Source organism: Centruroides sculpturatus, unplaced genomic scaffold, assembly GCF_000671375.1.
Source record: "Centruroides sculpturatus isolate CEXI.00-Female unplaced genomic scaffold, Cexi_2.0 scaffold346, whole genome shotgun sequence".
In the NCBI taxonomy this organism is placed as follows: Eukaryota; Metazoa; Arthropoda; class Arachnida; order Scorpiones; family Buthidae; genus Centruroides; species Centruroides sculpturatus.
Window position 1 is genome coordinate 221370 of NW_019384533.1, and position 17530 is coordinate 238899.

A 17530-nucleotide genomic window follows, 5' to 3' on the forward strand; every position below is an offset into this window, starting at 1 on the left:
TTTTTTCATCACTTCTAAATTCTATTTTTAATATTATACAAATATAGAATTTCTTTTAAATAAATAAAACAAAACTATAAAAGTATTATTTAAGATCTGTAAACAAACATTATCATCCATAATTTTTATCATTTAGCAATGAATTAATTTAAATAAGAGCAAAAATCATTTTTCTCACTTAATAATGTGTATTTAATATTAAAACATTAGTCTTTAATTATCAAGCAGACATTACTTACTAATGATTACTAATTGTGCCTTAATACTCAATTTAGTCATAAATAATATAATAGTAATACTGTAGTATTATAATAAATAAATAAAAGAATTATCATGAAAACAGCACTAAAAAAAATTCATTCTTTATTAGTCAGCATTACTTTCTCATCCAATTTCATCTTAGAAAATATCAGTTAAAGTTAATGTAAGAAATTATAATAAAAAGATAAAAGAAGAAAATGTCAAGAGTCAATCAGAATAATTCACATAAATATGTGAATTCTGATCAGGTCTATGATCATTCTGAATCTTGTCTATGACCACAATATACGATGTAAGAAATATGAAATTTTTTTGGACAGAACTGATCCTGACTGGACTCAATTTACCGTTTCTGTTTTAGTTAAATACTTACAATACTCTATGATATACACCGTACATATGTATAAAAACTTAAATTTTAATTTCTAATTTAAGTTTAATTTTAAGTAGAACAGTATTCATTATTTTGAAAAACATAGTAAGCTTCTATAAGAAAATGGCATTATTTCATGATGATTTAAAACAATGTATTTATTGTATTGTATTTTTTTTATCTGTATTCCAATCTTCATAAGAAATTACAGTTATATTTATGATTTAGATTAATTCTTAAATTTAAAAAATTGTTAATTTATCAATACTAAATCTAACTACTGCTTATAAAGAATATAAAATAAAACTATCAAATTTACAGCTATTACATTTCATACTTAATAATTTTTAATATTTTTATAAAATTAGTAATTAATGATAATTTTATACTTTCAACTTACTCGATAATATACAACTAAGCCAGTTGTGCAGCACAAAAACAGTATAAGAGGTATCTGAATCCAACTGGAAACATTATTCAGTTGAGAGTAGAGATCTAAATTACTAATCTTGTCTTTATAGACTCTATTATTATGAATATCAAATGGTGGTGGTATTTGATTTGAAGGTTTCTTTTGCTTAGATGATTTCCCATGTTTTTTATTCTTTACATTTTCTTTAACAGTATTCAATGGTCTCTTTTCATGTTCTCCTCTCAAAGGCAATCTATCAGGTATAATAGTTGCTGTTGGATCTGGTTTTCCAGTTATTTGTAGAAGAGGTGTAATAGTTGTGGCAAAATTTTCTGGTAAATTGTGATAACCTAAAATATATTTTTAAAATAAAAATAAATTTTAAAATTCAAAAAATTTAAAAATCTAAAACATTTCAGTAAAAGTCTCTCCATACTTATTAAAAAAAATAAATAAGTCTAGGTAATTCTGAATAATTAAATATTAGTAATTCAAATTTTTATTAACCATAACATTTCCAATTAACAAAGATTAAATTAACTTCTTTATAATTTTTATAACTGCCATTTTCCATCAAGAAATATAATACAGACAGCATAATTTATAATTAATATTAATATATAAAACAGTGTTAATTTAAATTAATTTTATAATCCAAGATCTTTTAAAATCAGTTACAAAAAAATCCTTGCTTATTTTAATGTACTATAAATGTTGTTTATTAATAACATTTATAGCACATACAGCAGCACACACAAAATAACAGAAGTTAATTAATAAAACGTACAGAGAATGATTATCAAAGTTTTTCCCCACTCTCTCTCTCATGTTCATTTTACAAATTTACAGTTTCAAATAAAATCACATAAAATTTCAAATTCTGTTTATAACAGTATAAATAGAATTTGAAATAAAAAATAATTTTTATATTCATCATATTAAACTTTTTGACTATCTTTAATACTTTGCACATTATTATTATTATAGTGTAAACTGCATCCTATTTGGTTCATATACTGGTGCCTAATGCCATACCAGACAAAAATCACTGCATAAGTAAATAATAGTTTGTTCTGTAATGTTGTTCGTGTGTGTGTGTGTGTGTGTGTGTGTGTGTGTTTAAGAATTTTCTGACCACATGATGTGTTTAGTATAGCAGTTTTTTATAGTGTAATTTCTGTAATGTTGTGAAGCTTTAATTTTCTAGAATTTTGTGCAGTGAATGTGATATGATGTATTTTTTGCACTGCTAGAAAGAATTAAGACATGATAATTACCTTATCTATTCTCCACAGGCACTTTATTTCATGGGTGAGTTCTTACTGATTTTTTTCAATACATGTATTTTGGATGTTGTGTAGAATGTTGACTAGAATAACTAAGTCTATAATATATGTAATCTTGTGTTATTTGTCAATGTGTATGAAATCTTATCTGTTATGACAGACTGTACTCAAGTTTTTATGTAGATTGATTCAAAAGTCTCTGACACATTTGTTTTTTGAGAGTTGGAAATAAAAAAGAAAAAAAATAAAATAAAATACAAAATTGAAATTTTATATATGGAGAATTTTCCCATTTTTTCATTAGGTGCAGAAAATGATGTCCTTATTTTAGAAAAAATATTAAAAAACAAAATATTATATTTAGTGTCAAGAACTTTTTTATTTGCATTATTTTTTAAAATAAAGTCATAAAAATGTTATAAGAAGTCCTAGCAATCTATATACCCTACATCATATTACAACATTAATATCATGTAAGTTATAATTAAAACAACCACTAGTGACAAAACGAAATCATTTTCAATCTGGCACATTTTTATTCTAATTTCACTATCTTTATATAATCTTTTGAATTCTAAATTTTTCTCTTTTCAACTTAATAAATGTTTTATAGATCAGAAGAGTTTCAATTCTTTAGCAAATGAGAGCTAGGATTTCTAAAATATACCTAATTGTGAGGGTTGTAAAAGTGCGTCAAAATTTCGACTAATTACAAAACGCCTAAGTCAGAGAGTTTCAAAGATCAAATTGGGTCAAGAGGGTGAGTTGGTAACAAAACCCAGACGAGAAGAAAACTTTCTTACTTATTGTAAAACAAACGCAACATGATGATAAATGGCAAGGGGGAATGTTGACAGAGAGAGAGAGCTTTGTCGAAATGCTCACGAACAAGTGTCGGGTTGAAACAATCAAGGAAAGGGGGGGTTTAATGACTAAAGGCACATCTGTTTAGCCCAAACGCATTAGGGGGTAAATTCCACAGGTCTGGTGGACATCTGGTGGACTGTTTAGGTTCAAAGATGTCAGAGAAAAGGGCCATAACGTGGACTTTAAAAGCTCCATTATCACCTCTCTGACCTTTCCCAATCTGGATCAGTCTTGGGTTTCACCTAGAGACAAAAGAATGACCAATCAGGGTAAGGGAGAGGATGAACGGAACCAATCAAAAGGGTGATATTCGAGGAAAATCCTATAAAACCCCCAAATCTCAAGGACGAGTCGATTCTCCTCTGGACAAATGCCATCTCGCAGATCCAGAACCGTCATCTGCCAGTAAATCACTCCCGTCCCAGTATCACCTCTGGTGCAATAGACACTGTGCCATCCAAGCCCTGGGGCTTGCATCTTCGGATCATGGACTGCATCCAACCACCGACAACCGGAGATCACTGCTATCAAGCCGATCTAGATCGCATTGTTTATTTATATTATGTAAGTTAACTTCATGTCAAAATAAATGGGTTTTTGTAAGACACTTGTCATCATTGCCTCTGCCACCACCACCCACATACAATTCGCCCCTAGGTTTTCCTGACGCGCAATTAACTTATTGTCCTAAAAGTTGGCAACCTTACATAATGACACAGACAAACCCATGTATATGAACATTATATTTTTATATATTTAAAACTATATTAATTAAAAACATACCTAGTAATAGTACATCACGGGAATTTTGGTGATGCATTGAATATTTATCTTCTAATATCAATGGAATTTCAAATTGATTTACTTTATTAAGTAAGGAAGGATGAATTGTTTTATCTGAGGAACTATCAGGTCCTTCAAGTAGTAATGGCTCACGTATCTAATAAAAAGTTAAAAAATTAGCAATTAAATTAAAATCATGATCATAAAAACAGAGACAATATTCAAATTATTCCAATTTATATTATTTAATTTTGAATTTTAATAAAGACTAATTTATTAGATTCTTTATATATTTCATTATTCTCTTAAATATTTAATAAATCCCATATTTCAATTAATTTTTCTCATTCTTATAATTGAAATTTTATATATGGAGAATTTTCCCATTTTTTCATTAGGTGCAGAAAATGATGTCCTTATTTTAGAAAAAATATTAAAAAACAAAATATTATATTTAGTGTCAAGAACTTTTTTATTTGCATTATTTTTTAAAATAAAGTCATAAAAATGTTATAAGAAGTCCTAGCAATCTATATACCCTACATCATATTACAACATTAATATCATGTAAGTTATAANAAAAATAAATAAGTTTCAAACTAGATAAGTTATAATTTAATTTGTGAATAACTTTCATCTTTCTTCTGAAAAAATATTACTGGAATTTACAATAAGCTTTACATTGTATACTTTTAAAATTTTTAATCTGAAAGCAATTCTTTAAATGTCACCATTTTATCTAATATCAAATTTATAAAATACTTACATATCTGTAGACTAAAGATGTTAGGATGCAGTGTCATATATTCATAAATTAATGTGTTTATTTATTACTTAAAATATTTCAAAATGATTTTATAAAACAGCTTTTATTTACTTACCACTATAACAGCTTGCTTTTCATCAATTAGAGAAGGAAGAGCATATAACCCATGTGCATATTCACCAATATATAAAGCAGGACTAAAAATAATAAAATTATTTTTATTTTCCTCATATACAGAAAAATGTACAAATACAAAAGACAACAGTATTTCATAAATTATTAATTCTAGAAGTCTCTATAATTTACATAGCAATATTTCTTAAAAATCTTGCCTTCATTTTCAAATATTGATCAATGAATAATCTTCACTGATCAATAAGAAAATAACTAAAAAATATGTCCCATATAAATAGTTTTTATGAAAAATATAAAAGTAAATTTAATAATGTTTCTACACTCATCATCCCATCACAAAAAACAAGGTTATCAAATTCATTAAATTTTGTTTATAACAAAGAAAAAAAATCAGCAACTGGATGTAGCAGGAGTAATATATAAACTCCCATGTGTATTCTCAACCAAATACTTAGGTGAGACAAAACTGAAGCTGGAAGAAAGACTAAAAGAATATGAAGCAGCAATACAATTAAAGAATAAAGAATCTCTTTTGTTCCAACATTGCAACAAACATGTTAATAAAATTAATAGAAATAATATAAAAATATTGTATAAAGAAAATAATATAATTAGATGTTAATATAAGAACACTGCAGTACACTAAAATATGTAAATAATATAAATTTAAATAATGGAATGTCATTAGATGCATGCTGATTTTGTACAGTATAAAAGCACCAATGTAAAACGAGCATTGTTATCCAATAATGAGGCCAAAAAAAGAAGGCAAATGCATATGGATAAGAAAATGGAAAAGCAATCAGAGTAAAATAAATATCTTTTTATTGTTAACTGTTTAAAGTCATAATTCATTACCTCGAAATCAGTGACAATTGAGTGTTTTAGCTCAAAGACTTTTTCTATATTTTATCTTTTAAAACTCTTAGAAATAGTCATTTTTATCCATTTTGAATAATCTTCAAATATCAAGCACTGATAGTTTAAGAATAACTTTTTAAAACTTCTTTTGATTGGTTTAATGTTAATCTTATTGTGACTTAGTGATTGTCAACTAGGGCACTACAGTAACCTTTTAGGAGTATTGTGAAATATAATGCTGAGCAGCACTATACAATTTTCTTACCTATATTATTAAAAGTACAAAATGTGCTATAACTAACTCTACACTGATAAAGAAATAGGGATGCTGTGAGAAAAAAGTTACCAAGTCGGGATCAACTGTTAGAAAAAGGTTAAAAAATACTGCTCATTCATGTTTACTTCAATTAATAAAGGAATCCAGCTAATGTAAACTTCAATATTGCAATGATATAGGAAACCAAACCAAAATATAATCAAATAATCAAGTCAGATTTATTATCAAGCTACATTTTGGCTAATTAAATATACAAATGCTAAATAATTAAAACTAAAGGTTTTAAGTTGTTTTATATTTAATACAAAATAAAAAGAAAGAATTATTCTTTTAATATTTAGCAAAAATATTAAAGAATAAAATAAAAATTTCTAAAAATTATTATTAACTTGTATAAGTAACAGTTATATATATATAATTATGGTATGGTTTTTTTTATATATTTTTAAAAAAAATCAATCTTTAAAAATACTCCACTGTATGCTTTAGCAAAAGAGTTATGTATTACCTGAAGCAGAGTCGGTAGATTAACTGGTCTTTCGACTAATAGTTCAAACTTAGCTAGAGACAATATTTGCCGCTAGTCGGCGCCACTGTTAGCAGGAGATCGTTGTTCTTGCTAGGTATATACTGAAGTCAGTGATTTTGACCTATAATAATTGTTTTTTTAGCTCCATAAAAATGCCAACGTGCTTTGTGCCAGGATGCAAGGCAGGATATAAGTCATCGAACGAGAAGAGACATTTCTTCCGTGCTCCTAGCGATAAGATTGAGGAGTGGATGCGATGCATTCCACGAGACGACAAGATGCTAACAAATAAATGTTACGTTTGTGACGTACATTTTGCGAGTAGATTTATTTTAAAAACCTTCTCTCATGTTATAAATGGAGAGAAAGTAGAAATTCCACGAGATCGCTGGGCATTAACGTCGGATGCATATCCATCAAACTTCCCTAATTGTCCTAAGTACATTAGTAGGTCTGTACCTCAAAAACGATCAACGCGATGTCTCACAAGAAATGAAGAACCATCTAGGAAGGGATCACAAAAAGACAATACCAAAGGTAACTATTTATGGTTTTTATGTAATCTTAATCCTCAGTGAGTCATGTAATTTTTTGCCCTTGCCTGAGTTGCAGTGCGTCTCTCGGACCCTGTGTTTTAATATAAAATTAAATTTTATCTATCTATCTATTTTATCTATATTTAAGGAACATTTTATATTTAAAAATTAAGTAAAGATTGAGCTGGGTTTGTGAGATCCACTGTGATTCACTGAGGGTTATCTCTCTGTGGCCCATCTTTCCTTATAAATACTTTAAGATTAATTGTCTGATATTTTTTTTTATCAATCATTAGATTTGCATGATACACACTCCCAAGTAACAACTGTAGAAAAGGAAGTAGAAGAACCCTCCACATCTGAAGCAGCAACTACACAGCATCCTGAGCTGTTATATGTCAATAAAATCTCTGCTTTGCAGTCTGAATTGTTAAAAGTCAAAGAGGATTTATATCGGTGCAGAAAGCAAAAGATGATCTATAGGAAGAAACTGAAAACCCTTCAAACAGAAAATCTCAAGCTTCATCAAGAAAATACTGAACTTAAAATGAAACAGTTGTCAGCTGATAAACTTGATTCCTTACCACCAAGACAGAAACTTATAATAGAGCACATGCTGAAAGCATGCCATATAAAAAGCAAAAAGGGTATGAGATATGACATTAATTGGTTACTTGACTGTTTACTTTTAAAAATTAGGTCACCATCTCTCTATGAATTTTTGAGAAATAATGATTACTTGCCTTTACCCTGTCAGTCTACACTGCATCAATATATCAGAGGCATTAATGCCAAATTTGGATTTGATGAAGATCTTTTTGTTATTTTAAAGACAAAATTGGAGACAATTCCACAAACAGAACGCCAGGGAGTTTTAATTTTTGATGAAATCACACTTCAAAAACATATAGAACTTTCAAAAGCTACTGGTGAAATGATTGGACTTGTTGATTATGGTGACAATTCTGAATTGCCACAGAGTGAATTTACAGCAGGTGATCATGGCCTAGTGTTTATGTTCAGACCTCACTTTGCTAGTTGGGTACAATGTATTGGCACATTCTGTTCAAAAAGCTCTGTCCCAGGTTCTACTGTTGCAAAACTTATTTTGCAAGCAATTATTCATTTAGAACAGTGTGGTGCAATAGTCAATGCAATAGTTTGTGATGGTGCCAGCACAAACAAAGCAGCTTTAAAAGCTCTAGGAATTTGTGCAGACACAAATAATATACAATGCTCATTTACAAACCCTGCTGCAGATAGACAAGTACTGGCTATTATTGATGTACCACATATTTTAAAATGTATGCGAAACAATCTTTTGAAAAATACATACTTTCAGGTAAAACTAAGAAAATAAAGTGTTTTCACCTAATTTATAATATAAGCCATTGCATTATTCTGCATTTTTACTTTTAGTTTCCTGAAGGAAGGGTAGAATTACAGCATTTTAAAGCAGTTGTTGATGAAGATTCCAAATTACCAAAGGGATTAAAGGCATGTCCCAAAGTGACAGAAATACATGTTAATCCCAATAACTTCCAGAGAATGAGTGTATTGCTGGCAGCTCAAGTAACACTTTTTTTTACTTATATAATCTTGACTTGATAAGAATACTTTTATTTATCTCATATATTTATAGATATTTAGTAATACTTTTGCTGATGCTATGCTGTTTTATAAACAGCGTGAGGTTGCTATCCTAAAGAATGCAGATGTTACAATAAGTTTCATACGTCACATCAATGCTCTTTTTGATGCTTTAAATCGTAGATTGCCACAGGAAGGAATCAGACATGATTCAAATGATCTCAAGGTAATAGTAATGATTCACTAGCAAAAACTATAAATGTTTTAATTAACAACTTTTTAAAAATAGGTTATTGAAGAATCTCTAGAATGGTTAAATAGATGGGAAGCATTCAGATTACAGATTAGAAGCACTGATCAAAAGGGATTTTTGAGCCACCAGACAGCAGAAAATCTACGCTTGACGCTGACTAGTATCTTAGCACTCGTCAGACAATTGCTTCCAAACTCATATTATATCCTGACAGCTCACTTTAATCAGGACCCATTAGAGGTAAAATTGACTTAGTGTAATGATTATATAATCTTGTATTAAACCTTAACTTATGTTTTCATTTCAATTAGCGTTTCTTTGGAATGATAAGACAAGGAAGTGGAAGCAATTCTCATCCCACAACAGTACAGTTCTTATACCTGTACAGACTGATGACTGTTTACAGTTTGGTTCGTCCTCCCAAACGAGCATCAGTTCAAACTGATCCAGGATCTATGCTTATTACTTTAAAAAATCTTCTTCATAGTCATAAAAAACCATTCAGAGAAGTTCAAGAACAATTGGAAGAACATTTAGAAAATTTGTTTGTGATCCAAGTTTATACTATGGAGATCCTAGTGATAGTGAATTATTAGATCATGATTATTGTACACCAGAAACATTTAAGTTTATCCTACATTATTTAGGAGGTTATATTATTTATCGTCTACTGCCATCACTCGGTTGTGATGAATGCAAAAATATATTAACAGCAAAACCTGAGGATGCTGCACCAGAGAAGACATTTACATTCATCAAATCTCGAGGAGGTTTGTTATATCCAAGCTATAAGCTTTGCCAATTGATGTACTGGGCAGAAAGCAAAGTATGCGAAAAATTAACAAACCCAAACATGGATGTTTATTTTTCAATAATGGATAATATATTAAATCAGTGCTCTGTTACATTGATGATAGGATGTGACAATGCTGGTCACAAGTCCTACTTGACTTCCAGATTTTTGCACTTTTTTGTTACTTGTCGATTGCATTTTTTCACGCGAACGATTAATCAATCATTTATTTCATCAGTTGAAAGTAAAAACCATAGAAAAATTTCTCACTTAAAGTAAATTTTAATAACGCAAATAATAATAATAATTATTATTATTAATATGTATAATATAATTTGTTTGTATGTACAATAAATTTTTAACGTATAATAAATTCACATAATAGCACAATTTAATAATAATAATACTATTGTGTCAGTTTTGTTCCTTGTCATTTATTTAACTAAATATAAAACTCAGCGTTTTTAAAACACTTAATAAAGCATTAAACACCTTCCATCGCTGAGAAATGTTTATTTAATAAAATACGTTCGAACTCATTTACACCTGAGGATAGTTTATTCCATGAGGCTGAAAATGTTAGTGTTTTATTAAATAAACATTTCTCAGCGATGGAAGGTGTTTAATGTTTTATTAAGTGTCATTTATTTATCCATAAACCTGGTTTTGGGTTTAAATAAAAGCTTTTTCATTCTTATAATAAAATGCATATAAAAAATTATGAAATCGAACTCGAAGGTTATATATCTTTCAATAAAAAGAAAACATTCGACCTCACAGGGATTCGATCTAGCGGTCTTGTAGTGATTGCAGTGCCCCTGGTGGTAACATTTGTCTCTAGTTGATTCTAGCAACGAGCGAAGATAGGAAGTCGAAAGACCAGTTAATCTACCGACTCTGCCTGAAGAGGGGTGCATGTGTAACAAACTTTTTGCACATGAAATGCATTGTAATGTAATAAAAACTAATGGTTGTAATCCTTAGTAGTTTTGTCTCTGATAAAATGCAGTTATAGCTAAAAAACACAAGTTGTCTTCTGTATCAACCTTTGAAGTTTTTTAATATTTTAAGAAGTATTTTAAAAAATTGATTTTCGTTTAAAATAATTATTAAATTATTTATATTCCTTTCAATATTAAATTAATTACTTTATTTATATTTAATATTTAAAAATACATTAAGATAAGATATAAAATTGTATTTTATTTGCATTAAATAAATGAAAAATTTAGTCATAAGTAGTAATATAAGAAGCTTGATGAGACAAACCAGAATTGACAATGCTGAGTGTTATTGTTCTGCTATGTATTGTCAGAAATACTTAAATTATGAACATTGAATAAAAAATAAGCTCATAACATCCTTTACAAGGCCAGAATTTGATTATTTTCATAGTTATATAAACAGAACAATAAAATGATCAAGTCTTGAGATAAATGCCTTTAAGAATTTTTGCATTTGCTTCTAAGCATGCCTGAATATCTCATAGTCTTTTCTCAGATAACTTTGTTTGTAACAACTCTTCTTTTGTTATGCAAACACTTCATGGACTGCCACCAGCTAAAAAATTTATAAAAAAACTTTTATTAGCACAGATGATTCATATTTTTCAAAAACTATTGCTCTAATCTCCAACAACTTTTCTTCAAGTAATTGTCCACTATGAAAATTCTCTATTCTGTAAATGTAAAATCTAATAATTTCAAACTTTAATTTAAGTAATAATAAGTTAACAGTAGTTTGATTAATCAGTCAGATGACAGTGGGAGTTTACCTGTTGCAAAGTCTAATTTGTGTGTCACCAAACTTCTTGTTTCTTTTAAAAGAACTATATAAATAATGTCTATAATTTAATAATACTAGAAAAAACCCTAAAACTTATAAACTAATTTTATTTTAAGTATTAATAAATTTATTTTCATACCTTTAATGTATTTATAAAATTTTAAACACGTATAAAAAATATGTATCATCATATAATTGAACTTTTTAACATAAGAAAATAGTAGTATTTTGTAGACAAATAAATTATATGTACAGTGGTACCTCAGGATACGAAATTAATCCGTTCCGAAACTGAGATCGTATCATGAAAATGTTGTAAGGTGGATCATCTTTTCCCATACGATTACATGTAAAACCAAATAATTCATTCCAACGCGAAAAACATACTCAAATTAAAGCCAAGTAATACATTTAAAAAAATAACTGTAGTAAGAAAAACAAATGAAAAATGCGAACTAATGTAACGTCGTATGGTGAGTTTTTGTTCGTATCGTGGAGCAAAAATATGTTCGAATTTCATGTCGTATCCTGAAAATTTCGTATNAAAACAGATTCAAGATATGCATACTAATAATTTTTGTTGATTTATATGCTAATTGCAGGTCACATGCAGGAAATTATGGTAATTTCTTCTTAATACTATATCAAATGTTACTTTAAAATTTGGACATTTGCATTCTAAGTCTACTTAAATTATTCTTACAGTATCAAAAGATGTATAATTGAAAGATTAAACTGTTAGTTTTAATTTTTACATTATATTTAAAAATTAACACCAACAAAACAGTAACAATATATTTTTCTTTAATCTGAATTTCATCTCTTTTCTGTTAATAATATCTCATAAGCTTAATACTTAATAATTTTGGATTCATATCTGATAGTTGACTTATAAATCTCAAATAAAAATAATAATAAAATGATTTATCCATTCAATGTGGCTTAAAGTTAAAATTTTATCATTCAATTTCTTCCAAATCCATTTACATTTTTTTTCATTTTTTGGTCACTAATGAATTACTGTCTTCCACTTTGTTCCACTGCAACTCAATCTTTATTAAACTATATTACTACAGAATTAAAGTCCAGTAAGACCCCACTTAATGCTGATTTCGATATAATGTGGTCTGCTTGAAGCCTAAAAAATAGGTTAAAATTTACTCCAATTTATATTATTGCGGCATTTCATTGATTCGTATATAATACGATTATTTGCAAACACAAAACAATCAGCAAAAGGTAGCAAAAAGGTGTACTTTCTTTAAATCTATATCAAACGTTACTTTAAAATTTGGACATTTGCATTTGTTTGTTTGGTGCAATTTTGGAAAAAATATAACATCATGGATGCCATAGGCAATATTGGCTTCACTTGGCAAGAATTAACTGATAAATGCATGAACAAACTGTGGAAGAAGTTATGGCTGAAGGTATCCAAGAATTCTCAACGAGAAGAGCCTATCGCTGTATCATTAGGTTGACCAAATTGTCAACCTAATTAATCATTTCTTTTTTAAATCCTACTATAAACGTATAAAAAATTTTACTATTTTTAGAGAATAGCATTAAATAAAAAAAGACTTGTATGAATAATCAATATTAAATGTGATTTTCAAGATATTTGAATGATGATATATCCATTAATTTATTGAATTGCTTTGGTTTTAAGAGTTTAACTTGCCTAAAAACCTAATTACAAAATTATATGAAAAAAAAATCATTAAATTCATTAAGCAAATATTATAAAATTTCATATTCTAATGTATTCAAACAAACAGCATGATTCAAATAATATTCACCAGTCTATTGTCTATGACATGACTAATTAACAATTAAATAAAATAATTTGGCCAAAAGATAGGCAGTTAGGCCATCATCTTGTATTAAATTTAATTATTAAAAATAAATTAGGTTAAATCAAATTAAATAATTCAGAAGTAATATTTCTGGTTTAAGAATCCTGCCTCTTTTGTTGAATGATGTTGCTTTTCTATAAAATGTTCATATAACATGAGGCAACATGGAAACTAGAGCTTTTACAACATACATATTGTATGTGTGTAAAATATGGTTGGCATGGCAACACACAATATGGTTGGCATGGTGCGCACACACACACACACACACACACACACACAAACCAGTAAAGCTTGTAATTAGTCATGAAAAGCTATGGATGTAAGATGTCTGGCATAGCAATTAACCTGTATGCTTATATGGTTTTACTTAATTATAGTTGGAAAGCAAAGATTACACAGAAATCCCGATAGTGTAACTGATAAAACATCTGCAAGATACGTAGATGTGGATTTCATCTTTTCTCCCAGAAAATTCTAAATTATTTAATTTAATTTTAATTTATTTCTAATTATTAATTAATCATATTATAACCAAATGTAAACTGGCAACAGTGGCAAACTTATTTGGTGGATTTCATGTTATTTATCTTATTTCATATGTTAATTAAAATTACCATTAATTCTATCCAGTGTTAATATTCTTCCTCCTGCACTAGATGAGAAATGAGCAAAACCTAAAAATAATATAGTAAAAATTTTAATATGATAGTGTATAATAAATTATTAAAACAAACAATGAATTATTTTAAAATTTTTCCATAAAGTTAACATTTACAGAAATTAAATATTTATAAAATGAAATTACTTCATTTAAGATTTAACTCTTAAATAAAATTAATTATGAAGATAGGCTATATTCTCTATCCAATTACATCTATATTACGTACTGTTAATGTTAAAAATTAATTTTTTAATAAAGATATTACATTAACTGTACTTCAGCATAGTTAACTGATAAATTTTCTAAAATGGAAATTATGATAAAAATTTAAACTCAAATCTAATTTTTAAAAAAATTTCTCATTTTAAAAATTTTATTTCAATTCTTATCAACCAAATAATTTTAAAGTATCATAATTTTCTGAATATAATCAGCAGATTATATATGTTTTAAAATTTATTTAAAAACAGATTCAAGATATGCATACTAATAATTTTTGTTGATTTATATGCTAATTGCAGGTCACATGCAGGAAATTATGGTAATTTCTTCTTAATACTATATCAAATGTTACTTTAAAATTTGGACATTTGCATTCTAAGTCTACTTAAATTATTCTTACAGTATCAAAAGATGTATAATTGAAAGATTAAACTGTTAGTTTTAATTTTTACATTATATTTAAAAATTAACACCAACAAAACAGTAACAATATATTTTTCTTTAATCTGAATTTCATCTCTTTTCTGTTAATAATATCTCATAAGCTTAATACTTAATAATTTTGGATTCATATCTGATAGTTGACTTATAAATCTCAAATAAAAATAATAATAAAATGATTTATCCATTCAATGTGGCTTAAAGTTAAAATTTTATCATTCAATTTCTTCCAAATCCATTTACATTTTTTTTCATTTTTTGGTCACTAATGAATTACTGTCTTCCACTTTGTTCCACTGCAACTCAATCTTTATTAAACTATATTACTACAGAATTAAAGTCCAGTAAGACCCCACTTAATGCTGATTTCGATATAATGTGGTCTGCTTGAAGCCTAAAAAATAGGTTAAAATTTACTCCAATTTATATTATTGCGGCATTTCATTGATTCGTATATAATACGATTATTTGCAAACACAAAACAATCAGCAAAAGGTAGCAAAAAGGTGTACTTTCTTTAAATCTATATCAAACGTTACTTTAAAATTTGGACATTTGCATTTGTTTGTTTGGTGCAATTTTGGAAAAAATATAACATCATGGATGCCATAGGCAATATTGGCTTCACTTGGCAAGAATTAACTGATAAATGCATGAACAAACTGTGGAAGAAGTTATGGCTGAAGATATCCAAGAATTCTCAACGAGAAGAGCCTATCGCTGTATCATTAGGTTGACCAAATTGTCAACCTAATTGATACAGCAGGTCTAGATGTAGACGAGCAGGATATTGAGGAGTTACCACAGGTTTCTGGTCAGAGCCTTACCAACGACGACCTTTAAGAACTGGCAGAGCAAGGAATTCACATAGAACTGGAAAATAGAGATTCTGAAAACAAAGAATCCAAATAATTTCTCTACAGATTTCCTTAGTAAAAATTTGGTAATGATAACTGAAATTGTTGATCAAATTGTAGCGAATGATCCAGATTTTGAAAGGAATGCAAAAGCAAAACGAGGCGCTTTGGATGCGATCTCCTGCTATTGGCATTTACTTAAGGAAAGAAAAAAGTGACAAATGAAACTTCATGACTTCATTGCAAATAAACAAGAATTTCAGAAAAGTCAGAACCTTCATCACAAAAAATGAACTTTACATTTCTGTGTGCATATGTTTATGTGTTATTTAACATATATTATTATACAAATTAATACAAAAATAACTTAAAATTAAAGTAACATTTGTTTATTTTTGGTCACATGTTCCCCTATCCCTATTTACTCTATGTTAAAATGACCTTGTTTAACACTGTTTCGTTTAGTGCTTTGTCGTCTAGAAATGCTTCTCCCACGTTACGCGGGTCTTACTGTATATTTTCTAACTTGAGGTTCAAATTTTGTTGTCGCCAGGTAGTGCTATACAACACTTTGTTTACACAGACACAGACACACACACAAGAGACCATTTTGTTTAGACCCATTCTCTTACCCTTGGGTTACACTAAAGATAGTGGTAGATTCAACTGCATGTTTTATGTACTGTACATCTAGTGCCTTTGTAGTCTATATACCTTGAGTTAATAAAGCAACATCCTATTTAATAATTTATCTGACTTACTGCCACTGACTGACTTAGTTGATGATTTTGCATTACACTAGAATTCATAGATTTTTTTCCAATGACAATTAAAACATATATATATTATATATATATACATCATCATCATCAGCATCAGCTTATTCTAATTATACCATTTCAAATTACGGTATAGCCTCCCTTACATAATCATCCTCTATTTGTGCCCATGTTTGCCTATCATTTGCTTCTCTCCATCATGTTGTGCCTACTTGTTTCCTTATGTCATAGTCCTATCTTAAGTTTGGGTCTCTTGATTCCCTGTGGATACCACATCATAATTCTTGTAGACCATCTGTTGTCAGTCCTTCTTGCCAGATGTCCTGCCCATTGTCATTTGAGAGATTTAATTCTCTGGATCACATCAGTTACCTGGGTTTTCTGCCTAATTCACTCTATTCTTTTGTAATCTCTCTTGGTTATTCCTAGTATGCTTCACTCCATTGATCTCTGGGCAACTTCGAGTTTTGCTGTTATTTCTTTAGTGTCCAAGTTTTTGGACACTAAAGAAATATATATATATATATATATATTTACATATATAAGAATTTATAAAGTAAATTATTTTTACATTATACCTAACTTACCATAATTTTCATTATTGTCAGGTGAAACATGTGAAGAGTAATCAAAAAATGTGACATTCCATCTGAAACATATAATTTCATTATTATGCTTTTATTATATATTGGAATATTTTCAACAGATTATTATTGATTCTAATAAAACTAATAAATAATAATTTTTTAAAAAATATTCAAATATATTTATACTAAATATTTTCTTGATTACTAAAACAAAACTTCTTATTCTATTATTAGAGCTTTCAAAAAGTTTATGAAAAAAGCAATAAAAATAAAGATTTTAAATAGCAAGTACTTTACCTTTTCTCTCTACTTGTGCTGTCAAACATACTGACTTGATATTCTGAAAGAAACAGTAAATACTAGTATTTAAATTTTTTACTTAATTTTATTTTATAAAATAAGTTTTAATTAATTAATTATAAAAAGCTTATGCAAACATTTTTGTAATAAAATTTATTAGATTGCAGGCTCATAAATAAAGAAAAAATATACTGTAATTTTAAAAAACATAAGCATAATCATTTATAGTCAAAAAATTTCCTATCTGTACTTCAGCATAGTTAACTGATAAATTTTCTAAAATGGAAATTATGATAAAAATTTAAACTCAAATCTAA

At 28.0% G+C, this 17530-nt stretch overlaps 1 protein-coding gene across 1 annotated transcript in view; it reads right to left on the bottom strand.

Annotated features, from left to right (window-relative positions):
* Window positions 1–17530, bottom strand: part of LOC111623093 (serine/threonine-protein kinase/endoribonuclease IRE1-like) — a 65829-nt gene that overhangs the window by 17004 nt on the left and 31295 nt on the right. Inside the window, exons 6-11 of the mRNA XM_023365574.1 lie at window positions 17211–17253; window positions 16914–16975; window positions 13981–14040; window positions 4864–4949; window positions 3983–4139; window positions 1035–1396 (exon numbers count right to left, since the gene is read on the bottom strand). Of these exons, the coding sequence (XP_023221342.1) occupies window positions 1035–1396; window positions 3983–4139; window positions 4864–4949; window positions 13981–14040; window positions 16914–16975; window positions 17211–17253 (770 nt within the window). The remainder of the gene's footprint in view (window positions 1–1034; window positions 1397–3982; window positions 4140–4863; window positions 4950–13980; window positions 14041–16913; window positions 16976–17210; window positions 17254–17530) is intronic.